General features: G+C 45.3%; 1 protein-coding gene across 1 annotated transcript; it reads right to left on the bottom strand.

The window, feature by feature from the left end:
* Positions 1–150: 150 nt before the first annotated feature.
* Positions 151–20,608, bottom strand: LOC105697348 (diuretic hormone class 2). The gene is made up of 4 exons (XM_012420597.2): positions 20,362–20,608; positions 2,892–3,011; positions 1,472–1,576; positions 151–1,397 (listed from the first exon to the last, which is right to left on the bottom strand). The coding sequence occupies exons 2-4, from the start codon at positions 2,978–2,980 to the stop codon at positions 1,265–1,267; spliced, it is 327 nt and encodes a 108-aa protein (XP_012276020.1). The 5' UTR covers positions 2,981–3,011; positions 20,362–20,608; the 3' UTR covers positions 151–1,264.

Raw genomic sequence — 20,608 nt, 5'->3', positions numbered from 1 at the left:
CACGTGAACACACGTGAAAGCACGCGGAAATGTCTTTTGCATATTTCCCAGAAGAATGGAGAAGCATAAATTGTAATTTTTCCGCGTGAATATAGGTGATAATTTATGCAGCGGTATTTAGAAAATGCCGGCGGAGGGAGAAGGAGGGTTTGAAAGAGACTTGTCAGGCCGCTGCCAGTGGGTTAAAGTAACATTTATTTACGGGAAACACGAGGCGAAGTTGCGTCTTGATAGACAGAGCGTGACAATAGACGTGTCCATGTAAGTGCTAATTAGTACGGTGCATCTCGCGAGGTCGATCGCGATCGATAATAATCGAATCCAGGAAGGAATCCTCTCGAAGAAATCGAAGGACCGCTAGACTAGAGGCGAGAGACGCCTTTCGCATAACTAATACTTCCGGTAATACATAGACGATCGATCGACAGTAATCAGTGACGTAACGAGCCGATCGATCGATCAATTGCTCCAGAAATCTCTTGAGCATCGCCATAAGTTCTCATTAGGCCTAAAAGTGACGACATAATCTATCTACATCTAAGGGCAACTAATTCCGACGAAAGAACTATTCCATGCTAATCTCTAATCGCTTATCATTACATCGAGCATCGACAAGCGCCTCCACCAGGACGAAGAACTGAGAGAATAATTTTCGTCGATGGAATCGAACTCCAATAACGAGATCAATATCGAGGAAATCGGTGTTAATGCTCACAATTGGGCTGTAATGAGTTCAAGACCCGATGGATACGTATTGTCAAAGTTCTAGGAAACGAATAAATGTTTATAAACAAGGACAAAGCAAGCCCTAAGTACACATCGTGACAAGATGATGCATTTTTAAAAACAATTCTCCCGGGAGATTTAATTTTGGTGGATTCAGTGACGCGCAACAGTCGATCAGCTGATTCTCGAATCAGCTGATGCTCGATTCTAACCGGGGAGAGATCATCGCGGAATTTGTACATTACCTCCTTTTCCGCGTAAGGATCCGAAACGAGAGCGGTATCAGGCTTTGTTTATACACTGCAATTAATTGCAAACGAGACAGTTTTCGCACGTGGTCTAATTCTAGTCCTAGAGATCTATGAGACCTGGAAAGCGGAAGTAGAGAGCAGGCGAGGACGGGGGAAGGACCGGATGCTGGGGAGGATTTCATAGGAACAAGAGCCGCTTCGAGTTTTCTTTTCGGCAAGGAAGGACGGGCTGTTTAAGGGTCTTTCGCGGATTTGGGAACCGAGCTAGCAGGACTGTTAAAGAACATCTACGCTTGTTCGGAGCGACGCCTCCTTCCTGGACCACCGGCGTAATTTGCTGCTGCGAGGCCCATCAGATGTTTCGCCGCCTGGGAGCCGCTGAAGCCGCGGCTCAGTCCCAGGTCCAAACCCCGCTTGGTGCTGGGGATGTAAAAAACGATTTAATACCCTCAGAATTAAAAGCAACCCCTTCTAAATGCGCCCAAAGCACATACTTTTCGAGATCGTGTGTGCGGATGTAGTTCTGCCCGATCCTAGCCAGCATCTCCAACATCACCTCAGGGTCGTCTTCGTCAAGTTGATTCCAGTAGCTCTGAGGTCTGCACAATGGTTGATTAAATCATTAGTGGAAAATGCTTTCGTTCTTCATAAAATTACTAAAACTGAATTTTTAATTTTGAAAAAGGCCGACGATAAGCCCTGTCCATCCTGATAAAAAAGTGTTGCATGACTCAAAGAAATACGCCTTGCTACAACACAATCCTGCGATTCAATACGTCCGAAGAAATGTCAGGAAGAGTAAACAAATTTCGTTTAAATCAAGATATAATTTTTCATCTCAACAAAATAGTCGTTTCTTGCAATTGTATATGATTTAGGCAACGATATATGTCAACAATGTATTCAGGGAATTAATCTTTTTTCGCAGTGCAAGGACTTCTAGGTTCGACGAGTCTTTTCGGGCAACAATAGTCGTGGATATTAACATCCGTAAACTGGCGCAAAGCGGTATTAACTCGAACCTGAATTGCAACCTCTGGCGAAATTGAGCATTGCGGCTTGTCCATGCAAATGGCGCAATCCAGAGACTCTCGCGAAAGTATGTCGGAGGCGATTCCGGAACCTCGTTTGCATTTCCGCTAGTTGCATCTCCAAAACTGCGGGGCGCTTACTTCGCTCTTGCACCCCGAAAGGGTCGACTTCAAAAGTGGGAACTCATATTTAAGGACTCCCCGGGGAGACCTTTTGCACCCCGCGTGTCCTGGGGGATCGACTCGGCGGAAAGTGGCGAAAGTGGAGAAACTAGGTTAAATTACGCGCCGCCACCGAATGCATCCCTCTCCTCGTTTACAACAGCCCCGATCGCCACCCTCTCGCCGGCTGTCATAATGATTCCATTAGCGAAATTAATTTCCCGGCCGTAATTTCGACGAATCGTCCTGACCAGGCCGAAAAAGGGTGTTATGAGGTCCTTTTTCCCCATAAAACCCTCTTTTAGTTTCAAATAATAAAAATACCATAACACATAATTTGAAAATAAATTACTTTCTTCCAGATTCTTGGACGATCAGCCGAACACTTGGACTCCCACATGGAAATAGATATATTTCAAAAATATATGTGAAAACATATTTTAATATGTAAAAGAAATATATTTTCTTATAAACTGAAATTTAATTATAAACAAAAATATATTTTCACATATATATTTTTAAAATGTATTTATTTCCATGTGGAAACTCCTACTTACTTTCGGAGTGGCGCCAAATTTACAGGTGCAGGGTTTTTTAAGAAACGGGACTAAAGTGTCAGGATTTTATTTTTTGAGAGTGAGAGGATGCTTCTAATGTCGGGAAGAAACTCGATATTTTGGTTAAAGAGGTGTTAAAAATTTGTTAAGCAGGGCATACTCACGTGTAGGGTGCTGCCCCTGCAGAGGAGGAGAGTGTAACTACAGCAATAGCCGCCAAGAGCATCCAAGAAAGTACGGTTTCCCTCTGCATCTTTGATGTTCTAGCCCGCTGCCTCGTTGATCTGCAACGTTAAGAGGTTGTAAAGAAATTTGAGAATTTTTCCAACCCCCTTTCTCGGCCTTACTCCACTGAGAAAAAAGATGAATTGACTGATACAAAAAAATATATATATTGTTGACAAATATACCGTTACCTAAATCGTATATAATCGTAAGAAACAATAATTTTGTCGAGAAGAAAAATTGATGTCAATTTGAACAAATTTTATTTACTCCGATTCTGTTTCGGGCGAATTTGATCACAGGATTTTGTTGTCTCAGTGCAGATTTTCTTTCAGTCAATCAACTTTTCTTTTCTCAGTGTGGCTTTTAAATGAAGAAAATAGAAATTCCTGGGAAAAATCGTGGAGTGACGAATCGACACGATTAGCGGCCGATAAATGGAATTCCGGAATCCGCCATAAATTTTCCCCTCGCCTCGATCGAACTCTTCGGCACCCCCTGGGTGTGCCATTTTCACGGTTTGCGGTGTGCCCGATAATTAGTTCAATTGATTTCTACTCGCGTAACGTTTCCGCGTAATTGCCGGGAGTAATTGCACGAAGAGAGAGCTTCTCCTCCGCGGGACTTTCAATCCGATCTTTTACTTATCGAACACCACTTCCGGTTGCTAAAGGATTCCTTTATCGCGCAAAGAATTTACTCAAACTGTTATAAATCCATCGCCGGTAATTGCGGATTGTGAGAAATAAATCTCAAGACACAGCCGAGGCATTTCCCAAGCAGGAAAGATTTGAGGTGGTTAGTATTTTTCATAATTGAAGAATTTAATTCCACGTTGAGAGATTTTCCTAAATAAATACTGTCAGAAAAATGTCGATAAATCCCGTAGGCAATGCATGGGAGATGTTTTCAAAATCCCATCCGGGGGTCGCTGTTAAATTGCAATATCCCAAAAATGTTTGAATTCACTCGGTTTCCGGGTAATTCCAAAATGGCCGCGGTTACCTCCGTGGTAACTCTCGAACCAGGTCGTTTATTTCCCGGAACTAAGGCGGCATTGTTTATTTTCGCAAACTGGTAATCAGTTTGCTTAGCGTACCCTGTACTTAACTCCTGATACCGTCTATTGCTTCTTGAAGTTTTGATCGCGAAGTCGAATGAATTATTTTCCCGGCTAAATGGCCGAAGTCTAGAGAGTTAGCTCGGTTGCCAAGAGCCGACAACTTGCCAGTTTAAACGCAACAGGCAATTTTATTCCCTATACATCTCACGTCTCCTTTTCCGCCCTTCTTCGCCCATCCAATTCTCGTCCGATTCTTTTACGATCCGATTTAACGTAGCTGGAAATCTGCAGCGATTCCCTAGCCCGAAGGACCATTAAAGTATACACATCTCATGAAATCCATTCAAGGATCGAGGATAATTCAAGGAAATAATAAAGCGACAGTGATTTATAAGCGATTGGAAATAAAATCGGAGAAGGGGGTTAGAAAGAAACGCAGAAAAGACTCTCCTGCGGCTCTTAAGTCGAATAACAATTCGGAAAAATAAATCCGTGCTTTTCGCATGACCGCTTGGGAGGAAAGTGAGTCTGGATTATCACTGTTGCGCTATCAATCATTCTCGTTTCTGCCTAATGATCCTCTCCCGTTAAAGGGGGATGACGAAGGCCCCAAGGGGACCTCTTCGTAGGCAAAGAGCCAACTGGAAGTGCCACAGAGGAGAAAGACTTCTCCCCCGTTACCTAATTTCTATTTTTTCACGACGTTACGATACTCGTAGAAATTCTGACCGAAGGCAAATCTTGCCGCGGGTTTGTCGGGGATATTCTGAGCGGCTCCATGGCCGCGGCATTGTTGGTGCCATAATGGCCACCCTCGAGGGACTCGACCTCCAGCTCGCCGACACCTTGTCTGTCTGGGAACCTTGAACTTAAAATAGTCCCTTTCTCCCCTCGAATCGCCACGACGAGTCGACTTAACCTCGGTTTCCTCGGTCGTTCCCTCGAAATTGCATTTCTCCGACCCCGATGGAATCGATCGATCGAAGGCCGATAATCGCCGGTTATGCCGGGCCCACGTAAACGCGCCGGAAGGACCGCAGGAATCCGCGAGTTATTCACTTTAACCCCTTAACGGCTTGCTTGAAACTTGTTGACGAGCGAATTGGGTCTTCAAGGTCTCTTAAAGAGGTCTCCCAAGCCCCTTTCGTCTTGGTCTTGATAAATGTGCCTAACGTGGGATTTCTCTGCATTTCATGACTATTTTTTTTTTTTTTCTGGAACATCTACGCAATGCACGTATGACGTCGGATATACGCATTGGTTTCTCTACATTTCATGAATTTTTTCTTCATCATACATCTATGCGACGTACATCCCCGCGGCCTTTCAAGCGGGCTGCGTTTTCGTTCGGGGTGTGTCAATTCAAGTGGCCGCTTCACCCTTTCACCCACCCCCGGGGACCTCGAGGGGCAAAAAGCAGCCTCCAATAAAAGTAACAACCGCGCTGGAAATATTCGATCTTATCCCTGAATGGGGAACTCGAGGAAAACCGAACCTCGATCCCGGTGCTTCATTTTTTTCAAAGCAATCGATCATAAATTGAAGCCGACCTTGCTCTCGACGAGACGAAATCTAAAGATCCTTATGCGACACTTTTTTTTTGGTTAAAAAGAAAACCTAATAAAACTGGACCGACAAATCCGAATTTCTATAAAGGAAGAGACGAAAGAATGATATTTAAATCACCCCAAGCTTTTCTCTGGTATCTCCTATCGATACGATTTAATCTCCCGTGCAACGATGCACCGTCAGGAACTCAGGAAAAGTGACTCCTCCGCACTCGGAAGACGTTTAGTGCCTATCTCACGATAGCGACACACTCATCGAAACGAGGACACAGATTAGCGGAAACGACACGCGGAAAAAACGCGTGAGCGGATTCCGCGTGCTTCTCGCAGTTTATAAAGGGGTCGGCAATGTAAGTGCGCTCTTGCGTCACACCCGTACAAGGGTGCATATATCGCACTTCTACAGGTGCACTTCAGTAATGTGAATATATACAGTTGCATGGAAACTGATACTGATGCATTCGAGCAGGGATTGAATAAATACAGTTGCATGGAAACGCGTACTGATGAATTCGAGCAGGAGTTAAACATGCACGATTACATCGAAACGCGTACAGGTCGATTCGAGCAGGAGTTAAATAGACACGGTTGCATCGAAACACATACTAATGAATTCCGGCAGAAGTTAAATATGTACAGATGCATCAAAACGCGTACAGGTGTACTCAAGCAAGGATTGAACGTATGCAGTTGCATCGCCTCGTACAGATGCATTCGAGTAAGTGTTGCTGGCCGACTCGACTTCCTTCGCGGGTACGGATTGAATAGTTAGTTACCGGGTTCCCTGGAGTACCTCAACTTTACAGGACTATTGTCTCGTTTCGCCGTGGCCTAGGCGATGCTCTGCCAGTCTTTCAAAACTAAACTCCAACTTCGAAGCCCCGCCTGAAATTAGCGCTTTCTAGCGTCCGGCAATGCGAGTGTAGCTCGCGTTGGATTTGCCCTAAAGGGCGACATATCTTCTCGCGACCATTATGCACTTCTCCTCCCCTAACCTTCCGATTTTCCTCACCCTCCAAAACACGCGTGCTACGCAACCCAAACAGAATGAAATCCCAAATTAAATTTTTTTCACTCTACCATAAAGTCTTCCCGAGTTGTGCAATTTTCTTCTTTTTTTTTCGCCCCCAGCGACGCGCGCTTTCGGATGCACTTTGAAAGTCAATTAGCCCCGTTCGGTCTCGTTCCTTTTTTTTCCGCGAAAATTCGCGATGCGAATCCGACGTCGGATGAAGTGGCAGCTGACGGGCCGGCAATAAAGTGTCGTTTAGAACCGCGCTTTTCTCAAACGGCCCTTAAGTCGTTCAATATCGGCCTAGGACGATGCAATTCTCCTGCTATAAAACAGGCAGCTGCAGCTGCTCGTCTCTGTGGACGCAATCGACGCGCATTTTCTCACGGGTTCGCGAAACCGCGGATTTTCCTAGTCGCCCTCGTTCTTTCCAGGAAATGGCGCGAAGGAAAATGTTTAAGGCAAATTTCACGTCGGTCCGACGCGCCGTGACATTGGGGGGTTTTACTGCGCGTCCGGAGGGAAACTCTCGCTTCCTTTCCCACGTGGGAAAGATGCAGACCGTGTAATGGCCAGCCGGAAAAGTCGCCTGAGCGAGCCGGACGAGACGAAACCTCCGAATTTCGAGGAAAAGAAAGAGATTTGACAAGTTCAATTTCGCCTCGTACACCTCTTTCCCTAAGAACTGTTGACCAGAAACTTCCTTTTCCTAGCCAACTCCAAACTTTACCCTGAGAATTTTTGTATCAATTGTTCCTGACGAGTACTAATTTTTTTTTCCACTTAAATCTCGTTTTTATTTCACGTAAAACAGAGAACTCTGGACTAGAAATTTCCTTTTCTGCCCCCCCCCCCAGAAAGTATCCGAATTTTATAGGGGGAATTTTCTTCTTAATCCTTCCTAACGAGTACAATTTTTTCTCTCACTTAAAGCTCCTTTTTTCCCGGCTAAAAACGTTCTTTGAGTGATGTGTGACAATTAGAAAGATTATTATGCGACATTCGGAAATAAAGCATACGTGGAAAACCCTCCTCGCTAGACTGCCCCTTGATTTTAAAGAGCGAGAAATATCGGGCACGAAATACATCTCAAATGGAAAAGAGAAACGAGAGCGGATCCTACTCTAAGCTGAAAGAAATCGCGGACTTCGGAAAAATATTGGACTTCCGGTACGAGAGATAAGACGTCGAGGATCGCGCAAGCTTTTCGTCCTCCACGATAAAAATTCTAGGAATATTGTAAGATATTAATTCCACTTATTTAACAATATATACATATATTTGTGGATCTCTCAGAATTTGCACACGCGTCCCAATGCTACAGCAGAAAATTTTACATTACCGCCGGATGCGATTGTATTAATTAATTAAACATTTGCGTAGAGAAATTTCCTCGGCGCGAGATGTAACCTCAATTAGCGTACTCGCTTTCGGGCAATTCCCAATTAGCAGATTGCTCGCTGCTCGTCACTCCCCGTTTACATCCTCGTCCTGGAAGAAGGATCGAACCGAAGTTCGCAACCTCCTCTCGGAAAAGGGAAGGCATCTGCGCTTTCGCATCGCCGTAATACCTTCCCCCGAGAGGACGCGTTCCATCTCCGTTTTATTTTCCTCTTTTTCCTTCGTCTCTCCGACCGATAAGAAGATAGAATAACTTCCAAAGATGGGCGCCCTTCGTCGAGGAGACCGACGGGACGTATCTCCGACCGTCCCCGATGGTCCCGCAGGATTTGAATAATAAATAACTAATTCCGAAAGATCCCCACCCTCGAGCGAGCGATCAGGAATTGATGAAAGACGCGCTCGTCAATTTCAACTCTTCGCCTCGCGCGGCCGCCATTTTGTCTTCAGGCGCCGACGCTCTACGACGCGCACGACTTCCCACTGTTTTTCCGTCTTTTCAACGTAAAATGGAAGTTGAAACTTATGTCGCGACGATATTTTACTCTGGGATGCGTAATTTTACAGGAAGGTACCATTACGGCGCTGCCAGCCATTATATTTAACAATAACCCGAGTAATCTTCCTCGCAGCTCGCTCTTTCCGGTCAAGGGCAATATCTGGAATCCCGGAAGACACATTGCGTGGAACTAGAGGAAGTTAAATTAGTCCCCTCGCATGTTACCCGAGGACGATGTCCCGTGAGATCCTCGGACGCGTTTTCGGATCGCTCCGAGACGGCGGCCATTTTGTAGGATATATATCCTCGATCCGCTCGCAGGATCTTGCGGGAGATCGCGGCTCTTTAACGGTCAAGTTTTCAATTTAGATACGGTCCGGTGGACCATGTCGACGTCCTCCTGGCGTCAGGGGGACCATTTCCACGACGCGTAGAGGTAATGTCCGTTTATGCCCTCCGAAAATTCATGCGAGCTCGTAAAGTCGACCTCGACATGCCGACGACTCACCAAAATTCAATCCCCCTCCAAAACGCGAGTGGAGCGAATCAAAAATCGTATCCTGACAAATGCCAACCTCGATTTCGCGAATGAGCCGTTAACCGAGGGGCTATTCACTAGGAAATCAGTGAAAACGATCCCCTTTTTTCAGAACCGATTGCCTTTGATTTCGATGAACAATGTGATTTGGTAACAAGTGACGATCGGCTTTAAAATTGTGTCATGTTTCAGTGATTTCCAATTATTTCTGCTTGCAATTTCCGGCGGATCTCGAGCATTAAAATCCGCGATTTCCTGAGTGAATAACCCCTCTCTGTTAACTTTGACTCACTTTAACGTGACTAAATAAATCAAAACACTCGAATCCTGACAAGTTTCGATGTCGCTTTTGAATAATTAATTGCGCTTTCCGTATCCGTCCAATCGGGGGAAATTGGGACTCGTGAATTTGTAAACAGATGCTCAAAGGGATTCAATGGACGGCCATTTGTCCTGCAACACCCTGTACCGAGTAGAACCGAATGTGCCTAGGATATCGACAATGTGGACATCTGATAGGCTCCGTCAGAGGGATTCTGTAACCCGAGAATGCTTAGACATCTCCCTTCCTCCATCCTTTGGTTTTCCCCATGTCGCGGCGAGTGGAAAAATCAAATACGAGGCGGTCATTTTATCTCCAACTTTTGTCCCTCCCCTTCATCTCCACTGGAAAAGAAAAATAAACAAATTTCCCCTCAAACCTCGAAGGAGTTCCTGCAACTTTAACGAAACCATCAGGTGCTTGGCATCGATCCTGAGGAGGTGCACTTACAAGGGATGGAATGATTACAACGCACGCCGTTAACTAAATAAATAAAAAAGGGAAAAGGGCGAGCCCTCGTTAGATATTCCCTTGAAAAATTCCTCCGTTCGACATTTCCGTTGGAGAAAATTCCACATCCTCGGGAACTCTTCGGTAAGGAAAGAAAAAAAGAAGCAAGGAGCACATTCGGAGTGGCTGGAACTTTCGAAAATGGCGGCGAACTTCTGTGCCTAGCGAGTCTTTCCCCACTTCCTTTTACGCGTCGCCCGTTAAAAGTTCCTCCTCTGTCTCCCTCCCATTCCTCGAGTCGTACATAAAACCTCGATTGTGTACCTCGACTTGTACATAAAACCGCGAAATCGATGCCTCTTTGCGATTTATCCCTCGCAAATACTGCGGAGCTTCACTGGGGGACGTTTGTCGGCCTCTCGGCGGCGCCAGATTTTTCTTTTTTTAATTGCGAGTGCTCTTCGCGGAGAGTATTTTGCCCTTGAAAGTGAATATAATGTATGTATGAGGGAGAGAGTAAAATGATGGGGACCGGAAGTGCGGATCACGAAGAAGCCACGTGGAGAACGAGTGCTTAATGGCCGTGTGCAAGGACCTATTCAGGGCGTCACTTCGTTACCAAGCCTATTGCCTTGACTAAGAGAGCCCCTTAACTAAGAGACCGAGGTCTCCCGCCCTTAAAGCGACCTGCTCACTCGAGCTTTTGCGGCAGTTCGGTCGTAAAGTGACTCAGATAGGAGAAGGAAGCCTCTGGCGAGGACGAAGCGAGAAGTCCTTCCTCCTGGAAATCGGAGGTCGCTTAATACGCGAGATGGGCCATTATTAAAAATGATTAAAGGCTCCAAACAAAGTCTCCTCGAGTCTTCGAGATGAAGAGAAGGTCAAGGGGAGATGAGAGAACCAAGACCGAAGGATCTTTATTTTGATCCTGACTTTAACCTCCATTTCGATCTTCATTTTCAGGACTTCGGTTTCGGGAGCTTGCCATTGTTGCCCCAGCCCTAAAGGACTTTGTTTGCACACCTCCGGACCTCAGAAAATCCTCTTCGGGGTAAAACCCGTCCTTCCACGTAGCCTTTCAACAACCTCGAATTATGCCAACCTCAAAAAATAAAAAAGAAATGAGTCCCCCTTCCAGCCGACTCGAGTACATGCGTTCTTCCAGACCGCGAAAAAAATTAATTGCGCCCTTTGGCGAAGTCGTTTAACAGCGGAGACATGTATTAACGGAAGCAAGGCCTCTCCGAATTAATATCTCCCCGAGGAGAAGATCCATTAATCACCGGAAATGTATTCCAGAAGAAACGGAGCGTCCTCGAGCGTGGGGCATTTCCAGTGTCCGGTGGATTTTCGTTCGCCTTTTTTCTAAGGGGTCGCGATTTATCTTCCCCCCTCTGCCCAACGAGGATCTAACAATCTAAGGTGCGTCGGTCGTTAGACGAGATGGAATTTATTTTCGGCCGCTTCTGGATCGTCCCGAATTATCCGACAATGTTGACCGTCTCGCGTTTCCGGGGCGGCGAGAAAGGTGAGGAAAAATATTTCCCTCCCCTTCCTCCGAAGAAGCCCACGGGAAACATTTGCACGGGGGATCAATGGCAGCGTGTGTAATATTTGTCCGGGAATTAAGTGTGTCCCCGACGACGGGGCGTCTATTGGTCTCCTCCACCCTCGACGTCTCCCTCGGTGATTCCAGGACGAGCATGGAATGGGGTAGGTTGCCACTTTCGGTTTTTGCCGGTCCCCATTCCCGGAACGATGATTTTCGGGATCTACGTCGCCCCTCGGCGAGCCAAGGGAAAAAATCCCTGCGAATTTTTGCGCCCTCGCTTCGCTTTGCATTCGCGTGGGAGGTACCACTTCGAAAGTGATTAATCGCCCTCTCGCGTGTTTCTCGGCAGTGGAGATGCGAGCGCGATCACTTGCAGTTTCCACGAAGGGGGGAACGTACTAAATTTTGTATCGAAGTGGAGTCGCCTCCCTCTGGGTTCTCCAAAATGGCCGCCCTCGAATTTCCCCTAAAACCATTTGAAAGTATCATGCAGAAAGAGTCAGTACCTACCCCTTACCTACGCAAAATTAACCAGCGTAGGAATTAAATTAAATGAAAAAATATGAAAGAGCCAGCTCAGGAGTCAATTCTCCACGAAACATTTCTCCTTGGTACGCGTGTAACGAATCGTTTCAAACATTACCACATGAATATGGCAGCTATAAAGAAGGTCGCATGAAATTTCATTTTTATACAAAATCTTTATAATCTCTATAATCAAACTTAAACATTGAAATTTCATGGGTATCCGGACCTTCCTTGCAGCCTCCATATTCACGTTGTAACGTATTAAACGTTTCAGTGCACCCAGCTAGGAAAAAAGCTTTATAAATATTTTGACGTTTAGATGTACGTATAGAATGACCCTATTATAACACCTTAAATGCATCCATATTATTACACCTGAATATATCCTTTCCGGTCCACGTTTCTTGAATTTATTGTAGTTTCTTTTAACGATGCGCGATAAGATTTCAGGGATCTCCTCCCTCTGAGTTGCCTCTTTCCGTAATTTCTTGCTCGTCCCGAAGGAACTGGCGCAGTTCACTTTATACGGAACAAGCGCGAAGAAAACAGCAATCTGCGCGACTTACATCAAAGTCGGGATTCCTGGCGTCGATTCACAGTTGCGGGGCTAAGAAATTGAAAATTCCAGGACGGATCGAGCTCGGACTTTTCATTAGAGAAATTCATTCGGGAATTTCGAGGATCTCGCCAGGCTGTAAACTCAGGGGGTTGGCGAAATCCCGAGGGGGTCGAGTAAGACGCCCGATTTGCGGGGGGTCGATTCATCAGGGCGCGCAGGGGGCGAGTGATTAAGGACAGGTGCGATTGCGGCTTTCGGTAACCTCGGGCCTATTTACAACCCGGCGGGGGCGCTGCTCATCTCCCGGCAGCTCCTGAGATCCCGGCGAACCCTCGGGATGGCCCTAAAGCTCCCGGCCGCCATTCGGCCGCCCTCCGACGATTTAATTTTCCCAACGAAAAGAGTGCGCCGTCCTAAGGAAGGTCCTGCACCGATTATGTGCCGAAACCCGGGAAACCGCGCCGCAACCTAACCGGACGATTTACGGACTTTAGTCGCAAGCCGAACGACGCTCCTGGGAGAAGTTCTCCAAGATGGACGCCAGTGGAACAACTGGGGCCGTCGTTTGAACAGAACGTGACGTCACGTCCTAATATCCTACTACAAAGGGCCAAATAAATACATCCTTGAATGTAATTGGCTCCCCAATGCCTAATCGAATGATTTATGGACTTTAGACGGCCTCAAGACGCACAGAAAGAATTTCTCCAAAATGGTCGCGATTGTAAAAAACATGGTCTTCGCATGGTCAGAACGTGGCACCGTGACCTAACATCCCACCACCCTAAGAAACAAGATCAGTTGACTGAAACAAATATATATTGTTACCTGAATTATATACAATCGTAGTTTATATTATCTTATTGAGATAAAAATTAATATCGGTTTGAACGAATTTTAGTAACTGAGGCATTCCTTCGGACGTATTTGATCGCAGGATTTTGTTGTCGCAGTACATATTTCCTTGAATCAACCAACCTTTTTTTTCTCACTGCAGGAAGGGTCGAATAAGTATATCCTGAAATAATTGGTCCCGCAATGCATAATTAAATATTGTACGGAGTTTAAGCGTCCTCGGGACGCTCCAAGAAGAGGTTCTCCAAGATGGCCGCCGCCAAAGACCGAGTGGCCGCAGGGACGCGTCTTCCGCGGCGGAAAGAAATCGCCTGCATCGTTTCATCGGAACGTGACATCGCGTACTAATATCCCAAATAAGAAGAAGAAAATGAACACCGTCCAGAATAATTGACTCGGCGATGCGTAACTCCCGAAAAATGCGCCAATCCCAGGACCCTCTTCTGATAGGCCACAATTCCCTCCGTCCTCTTATCCCATTAGAAAGACACGATGATCGATCCAATCGGGGTTAATCGTAAATACACTTCCCTGGAACCATCGTGGAAAGATGCGACGTTCCTTGGCCGACGGCCCCCCCCCTTGAGGGTGGGCCCTCCCCCTATCGTCCCCCCTTCCGGATGTGAGGTAATCAATCTCCGGACTTCCGGCGAGGCTGCCGGTTTCGGCTTCCTCGGATCCAGCACTTCCGGTGTCCAGGAAAATCGTAACGAATCGTTCAATATACGTAGGGGTTAATCGTGGGGCTCTTCGCCCCACCCCCCGCGAAGCTCCTCCACCTCGGCGTTACGTTCGACGAGCCGATCGAACCGCTTAATTACTCAATCCCCCTGCAATTACGTCAGATTCCGGGTGATTACTTTATTAGCGGCTAGATCCCGAAGTGGGACATCTTCCCGAAGGGAACCAGAGTAAATATCATTTTCTCCGACGGTAATGCCGCGTAATGCACCTCCCGATGGTGGATTAATCATTTATTTACCACTTATTGCGGGGGCCGGCACTCGCGCGTGCGCAGTAATCGTTACTTCCCCTTCTTCCGGCCTCGTTTGAAATTTATTAACAGACCGAGGAGGCAGATCCACGTTTATTACTCGGCACACGACTTGGCACATCCACTTTAAAGTTCGAAACACCCCTGGAGCAACTTTCACGCTTCTTAATTAAGGAAACACTCGAATTTCTATGCGACTTCCAGTGAATGTGAGTCGGACCACCTGATTCCGTTAAAAAAGTCCTTAATAAGTAAAAGAGGACCTCTTATTAACCGTTTGAGTCCCAGGCAGCGCGATTGCGCTGTTCAGATTTTATGTCGAGAAAACCCAGCACATTTCGAGCGTTGTGGACAACTGACGGTGTGTCACCGATTGTCAAAGTCGCTCAGATTCACTGACCCAAGTACATTACACAGCTCCTTCTTTTAACCTCTTAACTTACAATATCGTGTGAGAGACGTGGTAAGTCAATCGGGCCAAATGTAAACAAACCGTATGAGAAGTTACATTCAGCCAAACCGTGAAACGGGCCGACATATGACCGACGCTTTTGTTGTTTATGGCACGCGCTATTGGAATTTAAATCGTAACGCAAGGGTCTAAATAATACATCTTACAATTCAAGAAACGCTATCGCGTCGAGTGGGATTCATCGACATAAAATAAACAAAGCGCTATCGCGCTGTTTGGGTCTTCTCGTACTCATTTAGAGAAAGCGCGGTTGTGCTGTTCGGGATTCTTCGACAGTGTTTTTTCAATACCCCCTAGGACTCAAACGGTTAAACAACCTTAAGAACTCCTCCTTCACCCGATTAATGAAATTCGAAGACCTCCAAACATGCTTTTCGACTCTTACTCCTTCCGCCTTTCGCCCGCCTCCAGATTTCTATTTTCTTTCTCTCTACATATTTTTTTTCCCACATATCGAGGATTATGAATTCCCCGGGGATGTCGTAACTCGCACTCGGGAATTCCGTCTCGGCAATTTACTCCTTCAGGAGCCAGGTAGAAATCGTTTGATTATGGAAATCGAGTCTTCCCACTCTGGGAAAAAAGGATTCATGGAACCAAAGAAATATTTCTTTGAAAAGTACCAAGGAAATATTTTGTAAATTCATCCAATTTATTCGAATTTGCTTGAGCAAAATCATTATTCTACGAATTAAGAAAATATTTCTTTCGTTCAATGAAATTCTTTTTTTAGTGGAGGGATCTCCCTCATCCAGGGACAGAGTCTTCGTCGCAGTCGCGACAGATTTGGCCAATAAATCTGTACGGTGAATGTGAATTTCAGCAGATCCCGAAAATCCTGATTCTGATTTGTTTACTCCTGAAAGAGGGACTCCTGTCGTACTATCAATCGACCCTTTATCGTTTTCGGCAGTGAATACAAAAATGACTTTGATCGCTTTCACCTTGCTCTGTACTCGACTTGTGAATCGAACTCAAAGAGGAATCGAGGGTCGCCAAATGTACGACATGATGAATGGCTTGGCATGAATCGACTCAGATGTATGCAGACGAAAATGTACATTTCGTCATCCCCCCGTGTATAAAAAAAAAACGTTTCATCGACCTGCGACCCTCGCAATAGTTGCAGATAATTATTTCTTTCCGTATATTCGCTTAAGAATTTAATTACCTCGACTTAGCAGATAATTGACACACTGAGGGAACAAACTTTATTATAAATATTAAGTATAGTATTTATTCTTATTAATTATCCTTTGAATTAACGATAGATATTTCTTATACCGTCCAAAGACATATTTCATTGGTTTAATGAATTTCTTTTTCTCAGTGTACCAAGTACAGTGTACGATTACCCAATTTTTTAAAAGTCATTTTTACGCTAACCCGGGCCCCATTTCCGGAAGTTTTCCACACCCTCGTAAAATTCGTCGAGCCAGTTTTTCGTTGGAAATTCAATTTGAAGGCCTTATAAAGTCAAAGCCGGGGTCGCGTAAAGCGGCCTTAAAGCCACGCAAACGAGCGAGAACTAAATTGTGCGGCATTAAGGAGACTTAACTTGGCCAGAGAGTGAGTATCTCCTGTAAAATCGTTAAGCAAGCCTCTACAACGAAAATTTACAACCCTTCCTTTCCTCGCGGGGTGCATTTTCAATGCGATGCGATCGCGACTCGGCCGGGTCGTTTGTTTCTTCAAGGGGTGACGAAACGCGCGAGGGAGACGTTCCGGAAATTCCCCTTCTGGTGCATTTCCGGCCGTTCGGGCGTGTCGACATTTTTTCATAATAACTTTAATGGATTACCCTTTATCGAATCTCCATTGAGCTCCGAACAGGCGGAAAGCCCACCCACGTGTGTCACCAAATGAGAGCCCACTCCGACAGGTGGCAAATTTATGCCTGCAATTTCCGTCCAATTTTCCACTTTTCGATAACTAAATCATTATTCAGCGTGAACAACGCACGCACTGTTAAAGATCTATCTAAACCCCATACAATTTAAGTGTATCGAAGAAACATTTTGTTAATTCAAAGAATAATTACTTGACTAAAGTAAATTAAAGTAAATTGTCATAATTCCGAAGAAACGTTTTATCCAATTTATTCCAGTCTATCTGAGTGAAGTAATTATTCCTTGCAATTAACGTAATATCTCTTTGGTTCAATGAAATTTCTTTCTCAGTGTACAAATTCGATGAATTAACCTTTCAAAACAGTGTGCGATGTTCGTAAACGTGAGAACAATTTATCGGAAATTATTTAAACCAGATTATAAGATTAAAGCCCGAGTGTGTACTAAATACGTAGGGTAATTTAAGTACACCGTACCTGAATAAATCACACGATGTATGATTCATGAATTTATTATAGGTTTTCTTTTTTCTTTTTTTACACCGTTTGGCTTCAATTTTCCATTCCTGGACTCGAGTGTGACTCTTTGGTAAATAAATCCGGGAATTGAAGACACGAATGTCGAGGTAAATCCTCGGATAACGATAAACAACGACGCGATAATCCGCCGTAACGTCGGCTCTTTAGCTCTTGGATATTTAACGGCAATTAATCTGTTAACTCGATGGAGTTCACGGGGTGGCCGAAAGTCTTTCCCGCAGAAATCGTTGCCCAGAACTTTACGAGAATCTATAACGCGCTGCGGCCATGCATCCCCCGGATATGCAGCCGCCATATTGGAGCGTGCATTCTTGGCGTGCACCGCCCACAGCCTGGAATTACGTCGGTAAATAATAGGATGATACATTTTTCCGTCGCGATGCACTACCCTTAACCAGTTTAGTACCCAACCATTTACCAAATAAATGCAAAAGAACTTTCTTAAAAATCTGATGGCAATATTCTGCGGAATTTTTCTTCCCTCCGCAGATGCACCTGCCACATAATAATACTGACGATGATAATAAAATAACAGATTTCGTGATTTAGCCATCAAAGTGTTAACTCGACTTTGCAGCCTCTCTTCTAATTTTTCCCCCTGCCGTAAACGCGGAGCGAAGTGTGCGGAATCTTCGAATTCCGCGGAAAAGAAGGCCCCCAGGAATGCATTTCATCCGAAGTCATGGCAGCGTGTCATTGTACGAGATTTCTGCGCATCATACCCGGTGCAAGGATGCATGACTGCGTCATTTTTATCGCGACATCCTCCCATAGAAAACGCAGAACGGCGGCTTCGCGAAGACGCATGACCTGACCTCATTGTGGAGAAAAATCCTCGATTCCTTCTAATTTTTCAAGCTTCAATAATTCCACCCCCGGCTATATTTTTTTCTTTCACTATCCCTTCCGCAGAATTCTGCATATAGAATCCGACATCCCGTTCTAGAAACTGCGGAATAGCGGTCTCACGGAAACCCAGAACTTTAGAGTGGATGAAAATCCTCGATTACTCCAAATTTTGGCTAGCTTCAATAACTCCAGCCAAGCTATTTTTTTTTCTTTTCCCCTTTTGTAGAATTCTGTATATGGAGGCGTTACAAGCTATCGCGAAAATCGGCTCGGTTTTATACCTCCGTTCGATTTTTTTCCCCATTCCGAAACTCGTTATTCTCACGCGTTCAAATCCGCAGCGCGCGGCGTTACGATTTCAAACCACCTATAGATTTTCACCTATTCATTTTTATTCAAATTCGAGATGTGAAGCAAGGGATATGAGCTCCTCCTTACTTGGCCCGGTCGTAAAACTTTGAGTCGGATAAAAGCTTACGACCCCATCTCTGAGAAATTCTCCGGACCGATCCAGAACGCGTACTTGGGGGTGCATTTACACATGCCATCAGTTGATCGCAACTACGTGTACACGGTTCAACCCCTTCGCAACGACTCCATACCAACTCACTCTATACAGTCCAGTATCGTTAGATTTAGGCTACAGAAACATCATCTCATCCCGATCTGCGCAAAAATAAAATTCACTTCGGAAAATGCATCCGACTTTCACGAGATTAATTCTCTCCGTTCGCCTAAAATTCGACGAGGTAACTTTTTCAACCTACCCCGATTAATGCGAAAACATTCAAATTGAGGAAATTTAAATTTATGATTTACCCCCGAAGGGCGTACAGGTTCTCCTCGCGGGGAAAAATAATTTTCGGAGTCCAGGAATAATGATATGTGAATAACTACGGTTACAGATTTTCTCTATACTTCGGACAGAGGAATGAATTAGTTAATCAATTGAAGGTTTCACTCGTCGGATTAAATCAAGAATTCGCACATCTCGGGAGAATTCATAAGCTCATTGAATCGTGTCCAGAATTGCTAAGCTTAATTAAACGCGCTCCTTGGAGTAAAACTTGCCGTATGCCGAGGGAATTGGTAAACTAGAGGCGGAGGGCAGGGGTTGAAAGAAATTGTACATTAAGTGTATGTACTCTTAAACCGGCCGTATATTGAAATACGTGGATGCGCGGAGAGCGGAAAGGAAAATATCCCGTGAGTTTCAATAAAACGCTCCTCTGGGACGGTAATGTCGATCAATTGGATGGCGAGACAAAAAGAATTCACTTCGTCCCCGATTCCAAACCATGAGAGACGTCCTTTCCCCGTTTCCGTAAAGGTGGATTTTTATAAGCGAACCAGCGCAATCGTCGAAAGGACCTTCTCCTACCCCCTCGTTCCGCAAAGTAGATTCTCTCGGAAAGGAGACCGATCAACCCTTAACTCAACTCTTTCCCCTCAGAGACCGCGAAAACCGAGTTAAAACTTTTTCGGAGCACCGATAATCGCATTCCCCTTCCTGCGAACTTCTTCTAACCGGTACCGAATCCGTAAACCTTCGTCCTTTTTTTTTCCTTCTTTTGACTTTTTCTCCGAACCTTCACGATTCACTCGACCGAGCAAATAATTGAAACGAACGGTCCACGTAACAAATAACTATTCGGAATAAAAGCAGTAAAAAGTTTTACAAGTTTAACGACCGGCCTCTAACATAGAGATTGCAATTGCAGCTGCACCGGCTAGTCACAGGAAACCTGTGCGTGCACATTTTTCACGAGGTGCGCTAACAACGCTGTAGTTTTGCCGAAGCTAAATCACGCGTGTACGGAGCGGTATGGAGAGCAGTCGTTTCCGGTACGTGCATTCGTTGTGATCCAGAAACGGACTGCAATTTGTTCTCATCGAATTAGAACGTCGATGCGACGCGGAACTGCGCGATAAATTTCAATCAAAAGAGGTCCACCGAAACGGCTAGCGTTTTTGAATGAATTTATCCTTCATGGATAGCTCCTCACCTGCGAAGCTTAATTGAGATTTCCTCCGGTGACAATTAGTCGTCGCCGATGAATACTCAACTTGAGGATAAACACAACAAACGAGAGCAATTTTATTCGCCCAAAGAATACGAGGAAAAATATCGTGCCTCCTTAAAAAAGAAAATAAGAAAAATTAAAAATCACCTCCAATTGTAAGAAGTTTCCCGACTTCGGCAGCTGCAATAGCTTTGCTTAGCTAATCATATTTACAATTTTGAGGAAAGTTCTAGGTTGAAAGAGATGTTCTTTTTTTTCCAATTTTTATGGAATAATTTGTCGGACCAAAGCGGGACTTGTACTACTTGGCTACTCGTATACTCATATTACTGACCTTCCAATAAATACGGCACCGAACGACCCCCGACCTGTTCCTAGCGGTTCCTGGTGGTTCCTTAGTGCTTCTTACGGCTCCTTGCAGCTCCGTGGGGTTCCCTCGTGGTTCCTTGACGACGTCGGGGTCAGATGTGCGACACCGTGCTCGCAATTGCGTTTATATAAGCCTGTGCGTCCCTCCACCGTCGGCGTCGTCCAATCGAACACCCCCTACCCCCACGCACTTGACTCGCGCCCGCGAAACC

The sequence above is a fragment of the Orussus abietinus genome, unplaced genomic scaffold (assembly GCF_000612105.2).
Source record: "Orussus abietinus isolate OABI.00-Male unplaced genomic scaffold, Oabi_2.0 scaffold42, whole genome shotgun sequence".
In the NCBI taxonomy this organism is placed as follows: Eukaryota; Metazoa; Arthropoda; class Insecta; order Hymenoptera; family Orussidae; genus Orussus; species Orussus abietinus.
The sequence above is the reverse complement of the archived record's forward strand: the minus strand, read 5'-3'. Positions and strand labels throughout refer to the sequence as shown.

Bases quoted from the DNA above. Each gene is read 5' to 3' on its own strand.
- LOC105697348 (XM_012420597.2), bottom strand. From the start codon at position 2,980: ATGCAGAGGGAAACCGTACTTTCTTGGATGCTCTTGGCGGCTATTGCT. The intron at 1,577-2,891 runs GTGAGTATGCCC...ACCATTGTGCAG, and splicing joins GCAGGGGCAGCACCCTACAC to ACCTCAGAGCTACTGGAATC. The intron at 1,398-1,471 runs GTATGTGCTTTG...TTACATCCCCAG, and splicing joins CGCACACACGATCTCGAAAA to CACCAAGCGGGGTTTGGACC.